Genomic DNA, 21,399 nt, shown 5'->3' on the forward strand with positions numbered 1-21,399 from the left:
ATGTTCTCTTTCATTCTATAGGTCCCACTTTATTTGTAACTACCACCCCTCCCAAGCCCCCTAAAGACTCCCCAGAAGCATGCAGGGCACTGGTAGCAAAATAATGCAAAATCTCTACAATCAATTTCATTATATAGAAACTGTGGAAGCATAGTATATTTCTCAGCGTAGAACTCTTACATGGTTAAACCTAGGGAGTTGTCATAGTCCCAGAAAAATATAAAATTGCGTAGTAGGAACGTAGAGGTACAGTGGACCCCCTATATGGTAGCTATTGCATGCAGGGAGGCTTTAGGTGGTTAACTGAGGTTGGTGTAGAGTGCCTACTTGGTATAGTAGGGTGTCTCTGTAATAGTCATGGCTCACTGATTCCTGCTTGGTAGTAGGGAATTCTCTACAGAGACAAAAGTTAGTGCAGAACTCCTTAATGGTGACAGGACAGGAATGTGACAGTACAATCAAGGTTCAACTAGGTACATTAGCTGCATGCCCTCTACGTTGAGTAGATAAATCCCCAAATAGCTCGTTTTGCACCTAAGCATTATGTTCCTTTCCTGGTGGGTAGGCAGTTTACCATACTCCCTGATTCAACAGGCTTTCCTGCAGCTCAAACCTCCTGTACACCTACCAAACCACCACACAACCATTTGACTATCCTCAGTATCTAAACACTGCGGTAGAGGAGAATTAAAGCAAGGAGCAACATTTATTTCAGTTATATATTACTGTAGCTGTGCTGTTAAACAAAATATTATTATAATGAATAACTGAATAACTTACAAGTGTATGTCAAATTGAAGGTGATGTTTAATGTGGCTACGATGTTAGATGCTCTACAGTACAAAATTATTATCTCTCCAAATCTTAGTCCATTAAGTCCAATTGCAACTTCATCGTTTGATCGAAAAGTTTCCAAAGGATTATTCCTGCTACCATCAAAGTCTATTCTAAATACTTCAATAACTGGTTGAGGATTACCAGTAACTGTACAGGATACGGTAATCAATTTTTCTTTAAATTCAGAGCAGAAGGCTGAGTATGTGTTATCATCACCAAAGTGCACAAATCTGATGTTAGGATTATCCTCAAAAGCAAGATCAGATGTAGAGGAATTCAAAAAAGTAGGTGCCACTGCATGATCAAAAAGATGTAAAAATACTACCAACTAGTGCTGTCTACACAACTTGTAGTAAAAAAGTAGTAGAAAATTATAGGAATTTTACAGTACATTAATTTGAGTAGGGATCATAGTGTACTACAAGTCCACAAAAGTGCACTCTATTAGAGTATAACAAAAACATTAACAATTTTCAAACGGTACAGTAGTACCATTTAAGTAGGGATTGCCCAAAAATTTTGCATCCCACCTAAAATTCCGCCTTTGAAAATCAGCCTAGAGACATCTTATGTGACGAAAATCACCTTTATGGAATAGTACTAGTCCATATAATATATAATACAGCATAAAATATAACAAAACGCTTACAGGTGGCTGGATATAGAATGTTTTAAAATTGCCAAAACTCGAATTTTAGTCTCACTGCCTCACTGACCACAGTTGCAAGACTAGAGACCAAACGAAGCAACGTACAGTCACCATTTTAACAAACTCACCAGTGAGATGCACCTTTTGGGGTTCTGATGAGTGTAGGCCCTATGTGCCTTGTCTTTTATTTTATCTTCAATCAGGCTGCTTCTTCATTCAATGAAACTATATCAAGGCGTTACTTTACCATATCAACACTTTCTTTCAACAGCATATTTAGACGCCTGAGCTGGATTTCAGAAGTGCTTCAATCCCGTGCTACTATAAGAGGTATACCAGGTAGATATCTGCAACTTCGCAATTGGGATTCTGTTGGTAATAGGTTCATGACTAGGTCTATTTGTGACCATACCAATCAAAATCAGAAAGATAAGATCAAACCTCACCCCCTATTGGTCTAGCTGGCTGCACACCCTTGGCTAATTCGAGATATTCTAATACAACAGTCACTCTAATACAACAGTCATGTGTGATATTCTAACAGAACAGTCACAAGTTACCCTGCAGCTAGCTTAACAACAAAAAACTAATAAACAAACTATTGTTAATTTAAAAGTGAAGTAGGGATCTATGCAATAAAAAGTAGTGAAACAAGAGATAAATGATGGTATTACAGCATAGCTTGGTGGGAAAGTAGGGTCCCTACTTCATTTTTACATTAACAATTTTTAAAATACTAGTACAATTTTATCTACCATAAATATCATAATCATCACTGTAGCTGCAGGTAAGGAAAAAGCCCCAAACCAGCTTGTAGCCAGCTTTGGCGATACAAAGCTAAAATACAAAAAGAAGTGAAGCCCACGCAAAAACAGTCAAGCTGTAAAGAAGGGTGCAGCCAATCAATTTTACAATGGTATTAGCATTAAGAATGACCATTACAGAAAATAATTTCCATTGAAATAGTAGGAACCTCAACCAGTAACTAGCAACATTGATTGACATATTTTCAATTAAACATCCAAGTACATTGGCAAGTATAGAGGCTACATACGTAGCTAATTTTTTTTTTTAAATGTGCAGTGAAGAACAAATTTTTCAAACCAGTCACATATATGTATGTATAAGTACAGTCATATAATTATAAATTCACATGTTCAATTGCTTACCATATAAATCATAACAGTCTTCTGTGTTTACACTAATGTTAGCAGATGCAAATGTACTAAACTGATCAGTGCAGTTTATGATAAACAATTCTGCTATGGGCTCCACAGTGTTAGCAAGGCTGCGTAGAGTTCTAAACCCATAGGCACACATTCCAGTGAAATGTGAACAATCCTGTTCACACATAGGCAGCAGCATTTGTGTGGAAGGATCACATCTTGGATACACATACTGACATACCATATAGTTCAGTTGAATTGCACATGAATCTCCAATGGCAAGTGTTATACCAAACACTGCAGTTTCATTAAAGCGTTTTATTGCATTATTTATTTCAGTGTAGTTGAAGACATTGGTATCAACATAGACTATTGTGTTAGCATCAATATATTGGCCACAATGTAAGTTGGCGTGTGGAAATGGAGCACATCTGAGTGGAAAATAAAGACCGAATGAAGCACTACAAAAACAATACTAGTCTCAGATTATTGAGTCATCTATCACTTATAAATTGATGAACTATATAGTAGGTACACTGTATGCAACAGATCTGTAATGTACAACACACACATGTAGTTACACATATAATTTTCTTACGTTGCTGACATCCCCTGATTTTGTGCATCACCTGTACATAATAATAATAATAATAATTTATGCCAAAAGATACAAACCCTTTTCAAACACACTTTATGTAACAACTTTAAACAGGCTGCAGGACCAGGTGTCCTACAGACCTTCAGCACTTGTGCTGTAAAGCCTTAATACAGAAATAAAAATAAAATTGTACAGAAATTATATTTTTCACATTCTGGAAGACAACAACATACATAAACTGGAATTTTAGAATTTTTAATAATTTATTATTAGCTTTTATCACTAGGCTTGGATTTCACATACTTCTTGGGACATTATCAAACTGACCTTATCACAGTCAAGTAACATTATGCATGCTGTTTCACTACTTTAAACCCTTTCATGAAATAAGGCTCTCTGACAGCACCGAGGGGTCACTAACTCACGAAAAAGGAGTACGGATTTCAAAATCTTGAACAAATTTCTCAAGATTTCACAGATATCAAAGGATTTCACAAAATCGAACGAGAGCTGCAAAATCTGATTTTAAATTACAGGTTGGCGTAGAGTGACAAGTTCTGAAACACAAAAAAATTGTGGGAGAAAGCCATGCAGGAGCAAAGCCTCACGAAATTGAGAAGAATTCCGAAGCCATATAAACCAGGAGCAAAGCGAAGACATAACTATTAAAGGAAACCATACAAAACCAGGAGCGACTTGCAGCTGAAGCCCTCTGGAAACAAGGTCAATCATTCCCGTGATTAATCCCTCAAAACCAGAAACAACTGTCGAAGCCCTGTCTGGTGTGAAACCCCACAAAACCAGGAGCATCTGTATGCTAAAGTTGCTTTTGTAATTTGTGTGTTGCTAAGTTTATGAAGTTTGCTAAGTAAATCCGAAGCGGAACGGAACATCGGATTCCACTCTTACTCAGAATGGATTATCTCCTAGTTTGTATGGCTTCCTCACCAGCTCCTGGTTTTGTTTGGCTTCCATAACTCGCTTAATACAAATCTGAAGCAGAGCGGAACATCGGATTCCATTCGTGAGCAGTTTGCAATTATCTCCTGGTTTTGTATGGCTTCTTTCCCACAGCTCCTGGTTTTGTTTGGCTTCCACGACTCGCTTAATACAAATCCGAAGTGGAGCGGAACATCGGATTTCAACCTTTGAGCAGTTAGCATGGATTCTCTCCTTGTTTTGTGCGGCTTAATTTAATTAAATTTTTTGTTACGCAAGACTCAAAATATGAGTGTAGTGCATGCATATCAAGTTAACGTACACTTAATAAGTTAATAAATGAATGTAAGTTAGAAGAATTAACTGTTTCTTCAGACAGAGAGTTCCATAGTCGAATAGCTGTGGGTAAGAAGGAGTGATAGTAGGTGTTTCTTTTAGCAGGAATAATCATAAATCTCATTTGATGACCTCTTGTCCTGGTAAAGCTTCTATGAAGATAATTGGAAAAGTCAACTGAAACAATATTGTTGATGATTTTGTAGAACATGATAATGGTAGACTTAGTTCTTCTGTGTTCAAGGGATTCCCATTTTAAGCAGTTGAGCATGTTAGTTACACTGGAATATCTATAATAATCATTAAAAACAAATCTAGCAGCCTTACGTTGTACCTTTTCAATCTTGTCTATGTTAGATTGTGTAAATGGTGACCAAACAACAGAGACGTACTCCAACACCGGTCTAACATATGTAAAATAAGCTAAGGATTTGACACGAAGTGAACACTGACTAAGGTTTCTTTGTAAAAAAGCTAGAATGGAATTTGCTTTACAAGTTATAATGTCAATATGTTTAGACCAAGAGATATTTTGACTTATTGTAACTCCTAAATATTTTGCTGAGGTAACTTCGCGAATGAGGTAGTCCCTGATATTATACATAGTTGATAAGGGTTGTTTTTTTGCTAGTTATAACTAGGTGTTCGCATTTGTTAAGGTTGAGAGACATAAGCCAGGTTGCAGCCCAGTTGACTAGTTTATTTAAGTCTTCTTGCAATATTGAGGCATCTTCACTTGAAAGGATAGCTCTGTAAATTATTACATCATCAGCATACAAACGAATCTTGGAGGATATAGGGATAGGTAGGTCATTAATGTATATTATGAACAGGAGAGGACCCAGGACAGAGCCTTGAGGAACACCAGATAGCACACTACAAGATGAGCTGTGCACATTTCCAAGAAGAGCTTGAAAAGGCTTCTTTCCTACAGCTCCTGGTTTTGTTGGCTTCCAGAACTAGCTTAATATAAATCCGAAGTGGAACGGAACATCGAATTCCATTCTTACTTTTGAGCAGTTAGCATGAATTATCTCCTGGTTTTGTATGGCTTCTTTCCCACAGCTCCTGGTTTTGTTTGGCTTCCACAACTTGCTTAATACAAATCTGAAGCGGAGCGGAACATCGGATTCCATTCTTACTTTTGAGCAGTTAGCATGAATTATCTCCTGGCTTTGTATGGCTTCTTTGTCACAGCTCCTGGTTTTGTTTGGCTTCCACAACTAGCTTAATACAAATCCGAAGCGGAACGGAACATCGAATTCCATTTTTACTTTTGAGCAGTTAGCATGAATTATCTCCTGGCTTTGTATGGCTTCTTCCCACAGCTCCTGGTTTTGTTTGGCTTCCACAACTTGCTTAATACAAATCCGAAGTGGAGCGGAACATCACTCCATTCTTACTTTGAGCAGTTTGCAATTATCTCCTGGTTTTGTATGGCTTCTTTCTCACAGCTCCTGGTTTTGTTTGAATTCCACAACTTGCTTAATACAAATCCGAAGCGGAGCGGAACATCGGATTCCATTTCTTACTTTTAAGCAGTTTGCAATTATCTCCTGGTTTTGCGTGGCTTCTTTCCCACAGCTCCTGGTTTTGTGCGGCTTCCACAACTCGCTTAATACAAATCCGAAGCGGAGCAGAACATCGGATTTCGTTCTTACTTTTGTGCAGGAGCAGTTGAGTGTAAGCTACGGGTACCAGAACGAGTATAGCTATAATCAGAATCACGATAAGAACATAAGATTTCATATTTCAGGCAGGATTTCATTGAAGGTGTACAAGATTTCGAGTCAGTTGGTGACCCCTCGGACGGCACAGCATATAGAAGTGGTGCAATACAACCCCCAGAATTTCTTGGCTGTTGAGCAACAGTGCTGTACTATGCTTGCCAGACCTTTTTTTTTGCTTCTAGCACATAGAAGAAAGCAGCATGGCCACAATATAGGTTATCTATAGCTTGTTACTAGGGCTGAAATGAATAAAAATGTGTACTCTATTAGAGTATTACAATATATAATATTACCAAAAAGTCAATACAATTATAATTTCTGCCTTCAATAATCATCACTGTGCCTGTAGATAAGAAGAAACATGCAGGTAAAATTATAATACACTCCATGGCTGCCATATAGAAATGCTCCCTGTGCAACATTTGTTTATAGTCACATTAGAAATTTTGTTTATTACTTTAAAAATACACCGATTTACACGGATGGTGGAATACAAAAATCAGACAGCATAAGTAATACCAACTAGATAACGTCTTTTCCGAACAAAATTAATGACTCAGATTGTAAGTTGATTCTATTTTGTATCAATAAAGCACTGATATAATACTATAATGAAAAAGTGAATCCGAGGGGGACAAATTACAATCAATGCCAAAGGCCTAAAACAATTACTTCTTTGGCTACATAACTTTAGATAGTAACTTAGTATAGCTATGAAGCTAGCTAAAATATTATTTTCTAACAGACTAACGATTACATTTAGTCTCACATTTAATTATAGTAGCAATTTATCATTTTTAAAATTGAATATTTTTAATTCCAGGTTGTAAAGGAATATTGCATTAAGCAAGATCTGAAAACAAATTTTAAATTTTTGCCACTGTCATTTTATGGCATGTAATATCTGACAGTATAAAGAAGACTTCACATGGCACTGCAACATTTTTTGCTATATAAGACAGATATAAGTATTGTTTTTTACTATAACAAAATGACACACTGCACACATCAAAGATATAACTACATGCCAAATGTATCTGTCATAAAATTATAACTGTCATTGTACCTGTACACTACTTGGGATCACGTGAAATCCTAAGTTAGTTATTTGCACTGCCAAGAGTCCATAACACTGAAACTATCTTTTACTTCACTAGTGTTTGGTTTCAAATGAACTATTAGTACACCAGGAACTATTTGGTAATAAAATATTGTTACATCTTCTAACTCCACGAATACAATCAACCATTGGTCAATTATATGGATTGATGAGTGTGAATTAACTACCTTGGCCACTTCAAGACAGCTACATACAGTGACACGTGATAGCTCAGATTCCAGACTAGATTTGGAAACAGCAGTGAATGGCAATTTAAATGAGCTATAGTAGAAGGACATAAGAGGAAATTTACGTGTCATTTTAAGGCTGAAAACTATCTTATTCTATGGCAAATTGAATAGTGACAGATAGACAGACAAATAGATAGACAGACAGACAGATAGATAGATAAATAGACAGATAGATGGATAAATAGATAGACAGACAGACAGATAGATAGACAGACAGACAGATAGATAGACAGACAGATAGATAGATGGACAGATTGATGGATAGATAAATAGACTGATAGATTAGATAGATAGATAAATAGACAGACAGATAAATAGATATTTTTAACTCCACACAATTTTGTGTAGCATATTAGTACCTTTAATTATTGTAGACTCTATGTGTATGTGTGTGGCTCGATGGTTGCTTGTATGCAGGGTTCCACTGAAAATCAGTGTTTCACTGAGTGGATTCCCTGTTGAAACATTATTACAAATTACAATTACGGTTTTCCAACAGATGCGAAATATGGTTGGTTTTTCCGAGGAATTTAATCAATTCGATATGGGTGTGGCATGCGAACTGACACATAACACACATTGCTTGCTTATATAGACTATACTCACCTAAACCACACAGGAGAATCAAAGCTACGAATACTTCTAAGACCAGAATCTGGTGACGAACAAAGTAAAACATCGCCGGAGGCATGTTTGAAGGTGTTGAACACCACAATCGATAATTTAATATAACGGATGACGTAAAGCACCGACAGCGACCTCCGCCTCTCAACTTTGACCCAGTAGCTTTTAGTAGATCTTCTGAACGTTGTACACGATTCTTCAAATTGCAGACCACCTAGCTAATTTTCACGGAACGATGGCAGACACTGTGAGAAATGAAGAGGAAAAGAAAGAATTTTTTGATTCGCCAGAAGAGCTGGAGAAAAAAGTAGATCGGCTTGCAGAACTTGTGAAGAAAAGTAAACATTTCATCGCCTTCACGGTTAGTTAGATCCAACATGAGTACACAAGAACCAGGGGATTTTACGAGGGACTTTAAAGGGGGTACCATGTCCCAACTTTCCATGTCCCACAGGTGAAGGTGTGGGCATCCCAAAGTACCACCTTGACCACACACACACACACAATGTAACTAATAGTTTCATTTTATACATATAAATTGATAAAATCTGGACTAGAACAGGTTATCTACGTAGCTGATGTGTATCGCTATACCACAAAGAAACTTATGCAAAACATTTGTAATTCAGTTAGCAAAACAGCATCATTCATCAATTTATGCTCAACATGAAACGTGAATGAAAAGTTATCCTATTAAGTAGTGGTTGAATGCAGGTGGATTGTGGCTCCTCAGGTACTCACTTGGACTCAAGCTGTTTGTGGATCAAGTCACAACCCAGTCAGGATTCTTTTCAGAGTTTTAGTGTTATGTTTCTGACTCTACAGGCTTTAGTCTTATTGTGGATGGGGAGTGAGTAATATCCTTAATGAAGCAAGAGAAGTTATGCATATGCTGTTAAGTACAGGTTGAATGCTGCATCCCAGACTAGCTGTGTGGTTCCTCAGGCACTAGCCTAGGTTGCCAAGTAGCCGCAGTAAAGACTATACTAGAGGAAATGACACACATTTAATCCCATGTCTTCAATTATATGATTATATTTATTCTTAATAGAATTATACATTATTCTTAACAGGGTGCTGGTGTGAGCACTTCTACAGGAAGTAAGTTGTAATGATGTATGATGGAACTGGTTGTCATTGTTTGTTGTAGTTCCTGATTTCCGCAGTGGCATGGACACCAAGTTGGAGACTGGTCCTGGTGTGTGGGAGTTGAGTGCACATAAACAGAGTAGGGGAGCTGCTCACAAGACCACTTCTGTTGTACGGGCCATTCCTTCACCAACTCATATGCTGCTTGTCAAGATGCATCAAGTAAGAATTTGAGCAGCCAGATATTGTTTAGTCACTATACTAACTGGGTCATTATGATTCACCATTTTTAAAGCGCAACTAAGACTTGAGGCTTGGCTATTAAACATAATCAGTGATGCATAATGGTTATAACTTATACCAAGAGTATGCTTACATGTACCCACAGAGCGTATGTTTTGTAAACATAATGTTACAGAGCTGCAGTGGTGGTTTTAGGCATAACTGAAATTATTCCACATATTGAGATTGTTGAGACACCTAAAGTAATAGTTGTAGCTGAAATGCTGAATGCTATAGTGTGTCTTGCATCATTACTGAACCTTACAGGAAGGAATTCTGAAATGTGTGGTCAGTCAAAATGTCGATGGATTACACAAACGTAGTGGGCTTCCTAAACAAGGTACCCACATGCATTACATACATATTACAAATATAATTCTGTAGCTTTGTTTGAACTTCATGGGAACAGCAACCTGGAGAAGTGTGAAAAATGTGATCATGAGTACATAAGGGATTATGATTGCTGCATGGGACGTTATGATCATCTAACTGGTCGCAAGTGTGATGACCCTAAATGTAATGGAGACTTGAAAGATACAATAATACATTTTGAGGAAAGCCTTCCACTAGGTAGGTGGCAATGTACATTCCTACTTCACATATCACCATCCCGTAATAACATTGCAGATACACTAGATGCCAGCTATCAACACGCAGCTAAAGCAGATCTTTGTCTGGTTTATGGCTCAAGTCTTACTGTAACACCAGCTGCAGAAATACCTGAAGTATGTTGTTAATGATGTCACAATGATATGCTACAACATATATACATACAGAATGTGGCTACTCGGAGAAGCAGCCCTGGTGATTTGGTAATAGTTAATCTTCAACGTACTCCACTAGACCATGTGGCTTCTTTGAGGATATTTGCTAAATGTGATGATGTGACCCAATTGCTTGCTAAGAAGCTGTCACTTGATATACCTTCCTTCAATATTCACAGGTAGCTACCACAAGGAACTTGTATTGTGTTAATGTCATACATTTATTAGGAAGTTAATCGTATCAACTACCATAACTCCTAAAGGTCAGAGGGTGGAGGTAGCTGGTACTGATATGGAAGGTCATCCTTTCTCTTACCTGAAGCAGGTAACTGTGCATGTTTATGAATTAGTAATTTTGTTACTAAGACTCGTACAGTGAACTATAAACATGTTATTACATCCTATTCTGTATGTGAGTTAGTCAATCTGCAAAGGAACCCAGGCTTGCTGTCTGTATTTACATGTGCAGCCGGTCATTGTGAAGTCATTTCTATGGTGCTGAATTTTTACAGATAAATTAATCAAAATACCTATTTTGCCAAAATGGCTGTTAATTATAAAGTATTTTGTCAACTGGTGTGTGTTCTATTAGAATAATTAACAAGTTGCCATAGACTCTGGTCATTAGACGCATGTGCTTATAATTTTCAGAAGAATTATCTGTGAAAACTTACTATGCTTGTTAATCACATGCACTTTTAGCTGACCACAAGGAGTTTCTGATAAAAAGAGCATCATCTGTACTTACCACATTTTAAAGTGATTTTGATATCAACATTCAGTCAAGTAATTTTAGTCAAGGAAATTACAGTCCTGATAAGTCAGGTGTTGGCTGTCATTTATTACAGACAGTATTGCTTGAGACTTCGAACATACTGTGACACTACTGGTTTGTTCTATTAGTCTTCTGCTTCCATTCTACGTAGCACAAGCTTGCAGCAGTGATTTCAACTGTATGTACTTAACAAACAGGTGTCTATAGCACAAGTATGCCTTGTGTGTTTAACAGGAAATATGCAACGCTTAATAATCATGTGTGCCTATTGCCTAATAACCGGAGTCTACCGTATTTGTATATTTTTCAGTTATACGAACACTTCCTCCCACATTAATCAACCCTACATGCATAATATTGTAAGGTTGACTTCTCAGTTGATGGAGAGGTCGAATCACACAATGAAGAACCAGCAGTAATATGGCTGAAAAACAACATGGTAAAGATAACTTTGCGATTTCAAGGACATTATGGAGAACCTGATTTTAGCATCAACTTCAACTCAGACAAGGACAAAAGTTAGTTGCTATCATGTGATGATGTACTGTATATGGTTGTATCTATTTAAGGAATTGAGTACAACCTACAGTATAACCCCTTCACTGGAGTTTGGTCCATGACTGAAAATGTTCAAGAAAAAAACGTTGATGAGTTGGCCACTCAAATGGAACAAAAAACACAAGTAACTGAACAATAATTGGCACACTTTATGCTGTATGCTACAACTTTATTATCAAAGAACCTTAGATTCAGTGATCCGGTATATAGTACTGTTGAAGTACGTATAGGTAAAAGAATGTTGCACTGTTTACTGGTCTGATTATTGGATTTTTTTATTGTTTTGTTTTTATTAATAGACTTTGTAAAAAGTCTGCATTAAAGGTCTGTGGGTAAACTGTACCAATAGCCAAAATACACATGTATTACATACATGTAATTACAACTACAGTACAAATTGCAATTACACCAATAGCTATACTACTACTACTAAAGTTACTACTCATTGTTAGATGGAATGGATCTAAGCAGAAATGTAATATAAAGAGTTACTTGGGTCAAAATTTATTAGGAAATGGTTGAACATGTAGAGTTTCAGCTGTCTTCTGATTGTGTCCATAGGTTAATTAATTGGAAGCACATTCTATAAGCAAGGGATTCTGTTGAAGTGGGAATGCCTATTAGGTGAAAGTGTGTACTTTAATGTAAGTCGGGAGGAGCCAGAGAAGATGGCTTGAAAATAAACTGACTGTTGGATATTTTAATCACTTAATGAAAAATAAAATGTCTGCTATTTTATAAGGATACATAAATGGCAAAAGATTGTATATGGGTCAGAATCAAGCAGAAAATACATTTGATCATGTATGTGAAATTAGTAGATGAGCTTGCTTAGTCCTGTGTAAAATTGCAAAGCAACTTGAGATCGTTTCTGTGTTTCTCAAATACATGAACCTGTGATGGGTATATAGAAAGCAGTGCAAAACTCTTGCAGTGTTAAGTGACCTCTTCTATGTTCCACACTCAGACAAAGCTGGAGCAATATGTAGCAACCATACTTGATTTACACCATGTGGAATCCTGTGTTTAGCCAACCTGTAAATTTGTGTTAGTTCTTTAGCTGGCAATCCGCTCTAGACTTCTGTCCAGTTTCCTTTCGCATAAGTGACGTAGAATAATATTTAACACAAGGGTTAAGTACATTCATGCAAATAACACTTTATAAGGATACAATTCTACACTAGCAAAGGTTGTAGAGTTCATTTTTAATTGTGTTGTGACCTGAGCTGTTACGCATGCAGCGATATTATAGCAATAGTTGACAAATGAAGTTTAAGACTAACCTAAGTTAATGGTGGTGCATCCACAACCAGTACAAATCTAGAGCAGGGTCACGTACATGTACATCTACTAGAACCATGTGGATGCTCACTGTCAACATGTGCCATGCTGCAGTTAATTATAAGTGTGAGTTAGTTGGCTTGCAGTCTTACTTGTGCTTTTTTTCTTTATAATTATTTAGGACCGCGTCACATACAACCAAGTACATACACCAACATTGCAACCTACCCATTGGGCAAGTATAAACAGTGCCATAGGAAACACTCAGAGCAGTATGCGTGTACCTGTGGAAATGATACATATGCATACGTACACAGGCAAGGGAGTTTAACTGGCATCAGAAAACCACAATACTAAAACACAACCTACACAAAAAACCAAGTTAAGTTAGCTATATTGAAAGTAACTATATATTGTAGGTGTGACGTGTCTCTGAAGATGACTCAGCAGTGAAGTGAGGCTATGCAGAATAAGGGATATGGTGAAGGCACAATTAGCAATTGATCCCAATCAAGCCAATATGGCACAACAGACTCTGTTGTAACTAGAGGCCATCAGCGGTGTGGCATTGGCACAGTCTATAATATTATGCATACAGCCATGCACGACATACAGGAGATAGTTACACATTGTTGTATATGCAGCACTGCATCGGCTTCTTGTTTAGCTATTACAGACTCACAGTAGACTAGTAGTTAAGCCGAGTGGAAAATAATTCCAGCCGCCAGCAAGCCAGATGAAGGTGCCGGTATAATGAAAATAATCAGTCCAGCAGCTAGCAAGCCAGATGAAGGATGAAGATGTAGACCTATAATACAATTACCGGTACAAGTATTACATTACTTATTACCTTGCTGTTCCAGCTGGTTGTTTATGAGCGCATCAGCTGGTATCCCAACTGGTCATCAGCTGGTCCTTGAACCGTCCTTCACTGCATGACGCCTGGAGCGCATATCCTGCACACAAAATACACAGTTACAAACATTTAAACATACTTGTAATGTTGTTGCTTACCAGTAAAGTGGCGCCTGGCCTCTCCGCGGACGTTTACTAATCTTCTCGTTCGAGCAATCTGTAATTAAACAAGGGCGTGGTGCCGGGCGTTATATAGAATTACACGGACGGTAAAGTCGTCAGCACGAACAGGCGTACTTATTATACGGTTGTGCCTTCATTCACAGGCGAATCTATCCCCGCTTAGTTCATGTCTCTAGACCTCGTAGTTTTCTCAAACATTATTTATTATTTATTTATTTATTCATTCATTATATTAATGACGTAATTTTAACCGAATTTCGTATTATTCTTACTAGCTACTTGGTTGTATAATGTATTGCAGAGACAGAAAATTATAAATGTAGCACAGGCCGCTCGGAGTCCACTAACTCGTGAAGGTACAGTAAATGATATATCTCACAACAACAACAAAATCAGTCACACACTAACTCTGTGTACAAAAGGATGTCCTAGAGTTACAAGTGTTTATTAGTGGCATGCAAGTTGTTAATACCTATACAAAGATCTGTTAGTTACAACATTACTGTAGTGCATAATATTATAGTAATCACAGTATTACACATGTCCCCTCCTTGTAAGTACATGTCCCATGTCAAGGAACCCCATCTTGATAGCGAAGTGGCTTACGTCGATTTCTGCGTTGCGGGTATCTTCTCAAGTTATTTCTGTCCTCACTTTGTGGGTACAGCAGTACTTCTGGTGCCTCAACTTCCTCTTCCTCATAGTCATCTACCAGTTGTAGGACAGTTCCTGGAGGTGTGTTGATGCTGTCTTCTTCTATTGTATTTTGCACTTGACTATCTTGGGTTCCACTGCCAGGTTGGCTTCTATCTCGCATTTGCTGAGGACATGGTTTCAAACGTTCAAAGTTCACTACTTGGCGTCTTCTACTGCCCGTGTCCTGAATGCGGTATACCAGATCTGAGATCCTCTTTATGATTCTATACGGGCCAGTCCATGGGCAGTGTAGTTTCTTTGCTTTATGTTTTCCTACCACTGGGGTAAATAACCAAACCAGATCTCCCTTTTCATATGGTTCACCGTGTACCTTTTTGTCATAGTGTTCTTTCTGTCTGCAGGCAGCCCCTAGGGAGTGCTTTCGTGCAAGTTGATAACTTTGCTCTAATGACTGGCGGAGTGTGCTCACATACTCTAATGGGGTGACTGGAGGAGTGTTGGGATTCCCATAAATGATGTCAAGTGGTATCTTTGCTTTCCTTCCATACATCATATAGAAAGGGGAATACCCAGTGGAAACATGCTCGCTTGTGTTATATGCAAAACACACCTTTGCTAAGTGGCTTTCCCAGTCCTCACCCTGTTCATCTGTAACTGTAGCCAACATAGCCAGAATAGTTCTGTTGAGCCTCTCCACAAGGCCATCACCCTGTGGGTGGTAGGCGGTGGTGTGTGTCTTGTTGATTTTTAACAGCTTGCTTACTTCCTTTACCAAGGTGGACTCAAATTGTGCCCCTTTGTCTGTATGCAGCTGTTCGGGGATCCCAAATCGACAGAACATGTTATCAACCAGCCTATTAGCTATTGTTTTGGCCTCTTGGTTGGGAATTGCATAGGCCTCAGCCCATCGTGTAAAATAGTCGGAGACTACTAGGATGTACCGGTTGCCATTGCTATTTCTAGGGAATGGACCAACAATATCTGCGGCCACCATTTGCATGGGGTATCCACATCTGATGTTTTGTAGTGGGCCTCTGTGCTTCTGGGTTGGTCCTTTCTTTGCAGCGCAGTGTGGGCAGTTCTGGCACCATTCTTTGGAGCTTTGAAAGTAACCTGGCCAATAGAACCGTTCTTGCAGTTTCTTAAATGTCCTGTCTTCGCCCAGGTGCCCACCCATCCTTCCTCCATGTATTTCCTGTAAAACTGAGGCCTGGTGGTCCTTGGGGACTACTAATTGGAAGTGTAGTTGACCCTGGCCAGCCTTCTCAAACTTTCTGTATAGAACACCATGTTGGAGCACTAGCTGGTCCCACTGTTGTGTGAGCTGGGTTACTTCTCTACGATGTCCCTTGAGAGTGTCAGCTATAGGTTTACAACCTGCTTCTTTAGCCTGTAGCACTGGCCCAATGATGTCATCTTGTGACTGTGCTGTTTGCAGATCGATGTCTGTAGTTGACCGCTCCCTCTCAGCTATACTGGTTGCTGCCACCTGATGTGTTCCTTCATTGCCACAGTGTGACTCAAGTCGGTGGCATTGGTTGCACGGCCGACGTGACAGAGAATCGGCATTTGAGTGGCGTTTTCCAGGGCGATGCACAATTTCGAAGTGATATTCTTGCAGTTGCTCAATCCAGCGTGCTAATTGGCCCTCTGGTTCCTTGAAATTCTGCAACCATGTTAATGATCCATGGTCAGTTCGAAGCACAAATGGATTACCAAGTAGGTAGGGACGGAAGTGCTGGATGAATTTCACTGCTGCCAGCAGTTCTTTCCTCGTGACGCAATACTTCCTCTCTGACTTACTTAAGGTACGGCTGGCATAGGCAACTACAACCTCCTTCCCTTCATGCTGCTGGGAGAGCACAGCACCAATACCATCATAGCTAGCGTCCGTGTCCAGAATGAACGGCTTGGCAAAGTCTGGGTAAGACAGGACTGGTGATGTAGTTAATCGGTGTTTCAACACTGCAAACGCTTCGGAGCATTCTTTAGTCCATTGGAATTGACGTCCCCTTTCTGTCAGTCTATAGAGTGGCTTTGCTATAACTGCAAAGTTGCGGACAAAACGGCGGTAATATGAAGCCAACCCTAAGAATTGTTGCACCTCTTTCACTGAGTTAGGTGCTGGCCATTTTGATACCTTGTCTGTTTTTGTAGGATCAGTTGCCACTCCATGTCTTGATACCACATGCCCTAAATAGAGAACTTCATCTCTACATAGGGTGCATTTATTAGGCTTAAGCCGCAAGTTGGCTTCTCGTAAGCGTTGCAGAACTATTCCAAGGTTTTTGAGATGTTCGTTGAATGTTCTTCCCACAATTATAATGTCATCGAGATACACCAAGCATTTGGACCACTGTACTCCTGCTAACACCACATTCATTAGCCTTTGGAAAGTGGCAGGTGCATTACAAAGACCGAAGGGCATTACTTTAAATTCGAAAAGCCCTTCGTGAGTAGTAAAAGCTGTCTTTTCTCTGTCCTTTTCATCCATCTCGACTTGCCAGTAGCCACTTAACATATCCAAGGTACTAAACCATTGGGATCCGCTGAGTGTATCCAATGTATCATCAATACGGGGTAGAGGAAAAGCGTCCTTTGTAGTAACTGCATTCACCTTGCGATAATCCACGCAGAAACGCACTGTGCCATCCTTTTTCTTTACTAATACAACTGGGGACGCCCACGGGCTTTTAGAAGGTTGGATAACACCTTTTGACAACATACTACTCAGCAAATTTCGCACCGTTTCCTTATGGTAAGGTGGCGCCCTTCTTGGTGGCTGGCGGATTGGTGAAGCATCACCCACGGAGATTGTATGTTTTAGCACGTCAGTCCTCCCCAAGTCATCTTCATTAGCTGTAAAGACATCTGCATACCCTAGAAGAGCATTATATAATTCATGCTGCTGCTCTGTGGTAAGTGAATCTCCACTCTTGGTCACCAAATCCCACAGGAGCTCTTGTTTGTGAAGAGGGATCTCATCCTCATCTGTGGAGGAGACATGGCTATCTGAGTCTGGTTTCACGCTCGAAATATTAACTTTATCATCCAGGGGAGAAGCCTTACCAATCTTGCTACCCTTGTAAAGTGTAACAGCCTCTGTTGAGAAATTTGCTATTCTCATTGGGATGGTTGTATGGTGTCCATCGCTGACTGGTGTCACTACGGAGGAAGCTACTACTATAGGACTTTCTCTTGGCAATGCTTCCACTAGCCATGTAGGCGCACTGTTAGTAGGGCTGGACGTCACTGTCATCACTTCTAGCTCGCTCAGTGGTGGGAGTTCTACTGTCCTTTGCAGTGCAACTGTGATTGTGGATACACCAGAGTCCGGTTGTAGCTGCTCGTTCATCTTACTTTGCAGTGGTATGGCACGTCCGTGCATGTGTAGTATTCGTTGCTCCGTATTGATGACGCACTGGTGTTTTTCCAAAAAGTCGAGCCCAAGTATCGCTTGCATGTTTAATCCTCGCGCCACCAAAATGTCGGTGCTGACTACTTGGCCTGGAAGTATGATGTCTATGGTTGCCACTCCCTGTACTACGATGGGGCTGCCTTCTACGCCTACTAACTGGCTTCCTCCCCAAGGTTGTAGCGCGGTTGCTTCGCCACTGTTGTTCACCGATAGCTGCTTCCACGTTTCATTATTAAGCAAGCTCACAGAAGCACCCGTATCTAACATGAAACTAACACGTACCTTCGAAACAATACCAACAATATGGTACGCTTTGGCGGGGTTCACCGCCAACAAATTAATGACGTCATTGTTACACACAGTACTAAGTGAAAATTCTACATTACTATCTATGCTATAGTTATCTATATCAGGTTTATGGGTCAATTCAGAGCCCTCGTGTGCCTGACCCTTAGCACTGAGGGCTGCTAGTTTCCCGACGTACGGCCGGTAGCACACCCCCTAGCATAATGGCCTTCCACTCCACATTTCCTGCATATGATTGGCTGCCGTGGACCTGTTGCTTCTTGCTTCTTGGATGTGTTCGCGGTCGGTGGCAGGTACGGGAGAGAACTTTTGTCGCGACTTTTGTATTCCACATGAGAGGCGATTGTATTCTCAAGATGCTCCATCCTCAATGATAGGGATTTCAACAACTCCACTACAGTGTCCTGTCTTGCTTGGATCGTTGCGATAGAAGCATGGTTTCCGTCTTTTATGTTGGCGTCCACGTTATCAGATGATGACGTCACTGCTGCAACTTTGAGGCCAGGTGTTAATGAGAGATGAGTCTCCGCCTCCAGCGTATACGTTACGGCTTCATTCAAATTTTTTGGACGTCGTTGGCGAACTGATAAGGCGATCGTTGGCTTGTCAATAAGGCTGAGAAATCGGCTTAGTGACAGTTGCTCCCTTGCCTTATCATCCAGATCAGGGAAAGCTCTGTCTGCTAGGCTATGGAGGTTGTCCGCCAAGTCACCCCACGATTCTTTGTCCAGATGTTTCCTGGCATGAAATTCGGCAGCATAGAGATCTTGCTTACAGCTGGGTTCAAACCGCTCACGGAGAGCTATTTTGGCGTTTTCATAAGTGGACTTGGCGTCTTGATTGAGACGTTCCCACGCAGTCTGGGCTTTTCCCGTCAGCCGGACTTGTAACCAGAGGAGCTTTGTTCCTTCATTCCACCCGTTTATCTGCGCCACGCTGTCGAAGTGGGCAATCCATTGGTCCCAACGGGTACTCTGATCCCCATTATAAGCTTCAGGCATTATAAGTGGACGACTAACAGGGTTACGAGTACCTTCTTGATCTTGGACACCATCGCCAGTGACGACGCTATTAGATCCAGTAGACATTCCGGTGGTTCAAGTACAGTTGATTAGTGATTTTCTACAAGAAACAGTACGGCGAGAACAGTAGAACTTAGCAGGTGAAATGGCTGACCTCAACAGGTACCGTTATCAAACTATCTGTCACGGTACCACAACGTTTAAGCTTAGTGGTTGATCTGGTCAGCCAGTAGTGTCGACTACGCCAGTTGTAGCACAGGCCGCTCGGAGTCCACTAACTCGTGAAGGTACAGTAAATGATATATCTCACAACAACAACAAAATCAGTCACACACTAACTCTGTGTACAAAAGGATGTCCTAGAGTTACAAGTGTTTATTAGTGGCATGCAAGTTGTTAATACCTATACAAAGATCTGTTAGTTACAACATTACTGTAGTGCATAATATTATAGTAATCACAGTATTACATAAACATTTAAATTTTTTTTTTTTTTTTTTTTTGAAACCATCAGAATAATGATGAAATGACAAAATTACATACAGAGCCTCGGACACATGCGACTACAAAGATAAGATCCGCGTAGGCATGGCAAGGATACATACAAAAATAATTAACTACAAAACTTAACTTAAAGTGTCCAGGTTGGATTACTACGTGCATAAAAGATTCTCTGAGAGGAAGTTATAGCCACAGCAGCTGCTCTATCAAGCAATGCTTTCGTCTTGGAAAAACTCAGATTTGAAACTCTTTTCATAGATGTTACTGTCTCTGTAAGGTAATGGCCAAGGCAACCAATTTCAACTGTGTGATAATGACTAACAAAACCCAAGCGGTCAAGCTCAGCAATAATTTGCAGATATTCTGGCTTCTCCTACTTACGTTCTCGTGCAGCAGAAAGGTCAGCACGAGAATTAAATGGGCAGGTAAGTTCCAGAAGTACAACAGATTTCATTTCTGCATTATATATAACAATGTCAGGTCGGTGAGAACACACTAGTACAGCAGGGGGAATGGTGGCAGGAGGAGAGTCAGATGCACGTTTGCCATCCAAATCAGCAAATATTTCTACATTATCCAAACAAGCTTGCAACTCAGACATCAAACATAATAAAACAGCATCATGACGAAAAGTAAACCTGCCTTGCTGCAAAGCCACAGGACACCCATTTAGCACATGGTGACAAGTTGGACGAGGTGACAAACAAAGTGAACAAGTTGCACCAGTTTGTATATGCCAGCGACGTAAATTTAACGGAGTTGGTAATGTATCTGATGAAGCTCGCAGCACAAACGAAAGCTGGCCTGGATGAAAACCCAACAGGAGTCGATTCCACAGCTTAGAGTCAGCTTCCAGAACAGCACTTGATTCAAATTTACATTGAACAGAGAGAGTGTCCAGCTTCTCTTTGCATAGTGTCAATTCTCTAGAAATGGCAAGGTGTTTGCTAGCTGTGTAGAGCTTGCGAGCCGTAGGAATAGAGTCCAGTTGAGCTCTGGCTTCATTGAGTAACTCCTGATGAGAACTGTTAATCTGGAGGAAATTGGAGGAAAGATCCACTTGTAAGGCCAACTCCTTAATCATCGGATCTGATGAGGAGGAGATGTTGGCAAGTAAACTAAGTTTACACTGCACAAAAATGATAACATTGACACTCAATAAATTTAAATTCAGGCTTCCAATTTATAAAAGCAGTCTCATCAAACAGGTTAGAGGAGGGATCAGATGGGTTAGATTCCATTACATCAGATCAATGTTGTTCAAGTTGTTCTGCTAGTGTAGAAAACACTGGCCTATCACTGCTATTCAACTGCTAGCAACTCAACATAATCTGATAGCTAAAAGATGCACATTTTATCACAGAATATAGTCAATAGACACAAAGTTACACTAAACTATAGTCCAAAATGATATGGATGTAATGCTATACAGTATGTGTAATACCATGACCACAAGCAAAAAAACCACAGAAATGTAAT

At 39.8% G+C, this 21,399-nt stretch overlaps 2 protein-coding genes, 1 long non-coding RNA gene and 1 pseudogene across 3 annotated transcripts; 1 reads left to right on the forward strand and 3 right to left on the reverse strand.

The window, feature by feature from the left end:
- LOC136262012 (hepatocyte growth factor receptor-like) overlaps positions 1 to 8,354 on the reverse strand; it is a 27,232-nt pseudogene extending 18,878 nt beyond the window's left edge.
- On the forward strand, positions 8,344 to 11,885 carry LOC136262005 (NAD-dependent protein deacylase sirtuin-6-like). The gene is made up of 10 exons (XM_066056138.1): positions 8,344 to 8,590; positions 9,303 to 9,330; positions 9,380 to 9,540; positions 9,868 to 9,940; positions 9,985 to 10,170; positions 10,228 to 10,325; positions 10,377 to 10,543; positions 10,593 to 10,689; positions 11,504 to 11,657; positions 11,709 to 11,885. The coding sequence occupies exons 1-10, from the start codon at positions 8,465 to 8,467 to the stop codon at positions 11,834 to 11,836; spliced, it is 1,218 nt and encodes a 405-aa protein (XP_065912210.1). The 5' UTR covers positions 8,344 to 8,464; the 3' UTR covers positions 11,837 to 11,885.
- Positions 11,886 to 12,346: 461 nt separating this feature from the next.
- LOC136262014 (uncharacterized) lies at positions 12,347 to 14,181 on the reverse strand. Its single transcript, XR_010704070.1, has 3 exons — positions 13,993 to 14,181; positions 13,829 to 13,934; positions 12,347 to 12,790 (listed from the first exon to the last, which is right to left on the reverse strand). It is a non-coding gene; the product is annotated as an uncharacterized lncRNA (long non-coding RNA).
- A 6,112-nt stretch (positions 14,182 to 20,293) lies between these two features.
- Positions 20,294 to 21,004, reverse strand: LOC136260036 (uncharacterized). Its single transcript, XM_066053630.1, has one exon. The coding sequence runs from the start codon at positions 21,002 to 21,004 to the stop codon at positions 20,294 to 20,296; it is 711 nt and encodes a 236-aa protein (XP_065909702.1).
- Between the last annotated feature and the right edge of the window lie 395 nt (positions 21,005 to 21,399).

This window comes from Dysidea avara, chromosome 7 (assembly GCF_963678975.1).
Source record: "Dysidea avara chromosome 7, odDysAvar1.4, whole genome shotgun sequence".
Lineage (NCBI taxonomy): Eukaryota > Metazoa > Porifera > Demospongiae > Dictyoceratida > Dysideidae > Dysidea > Dysidea avara.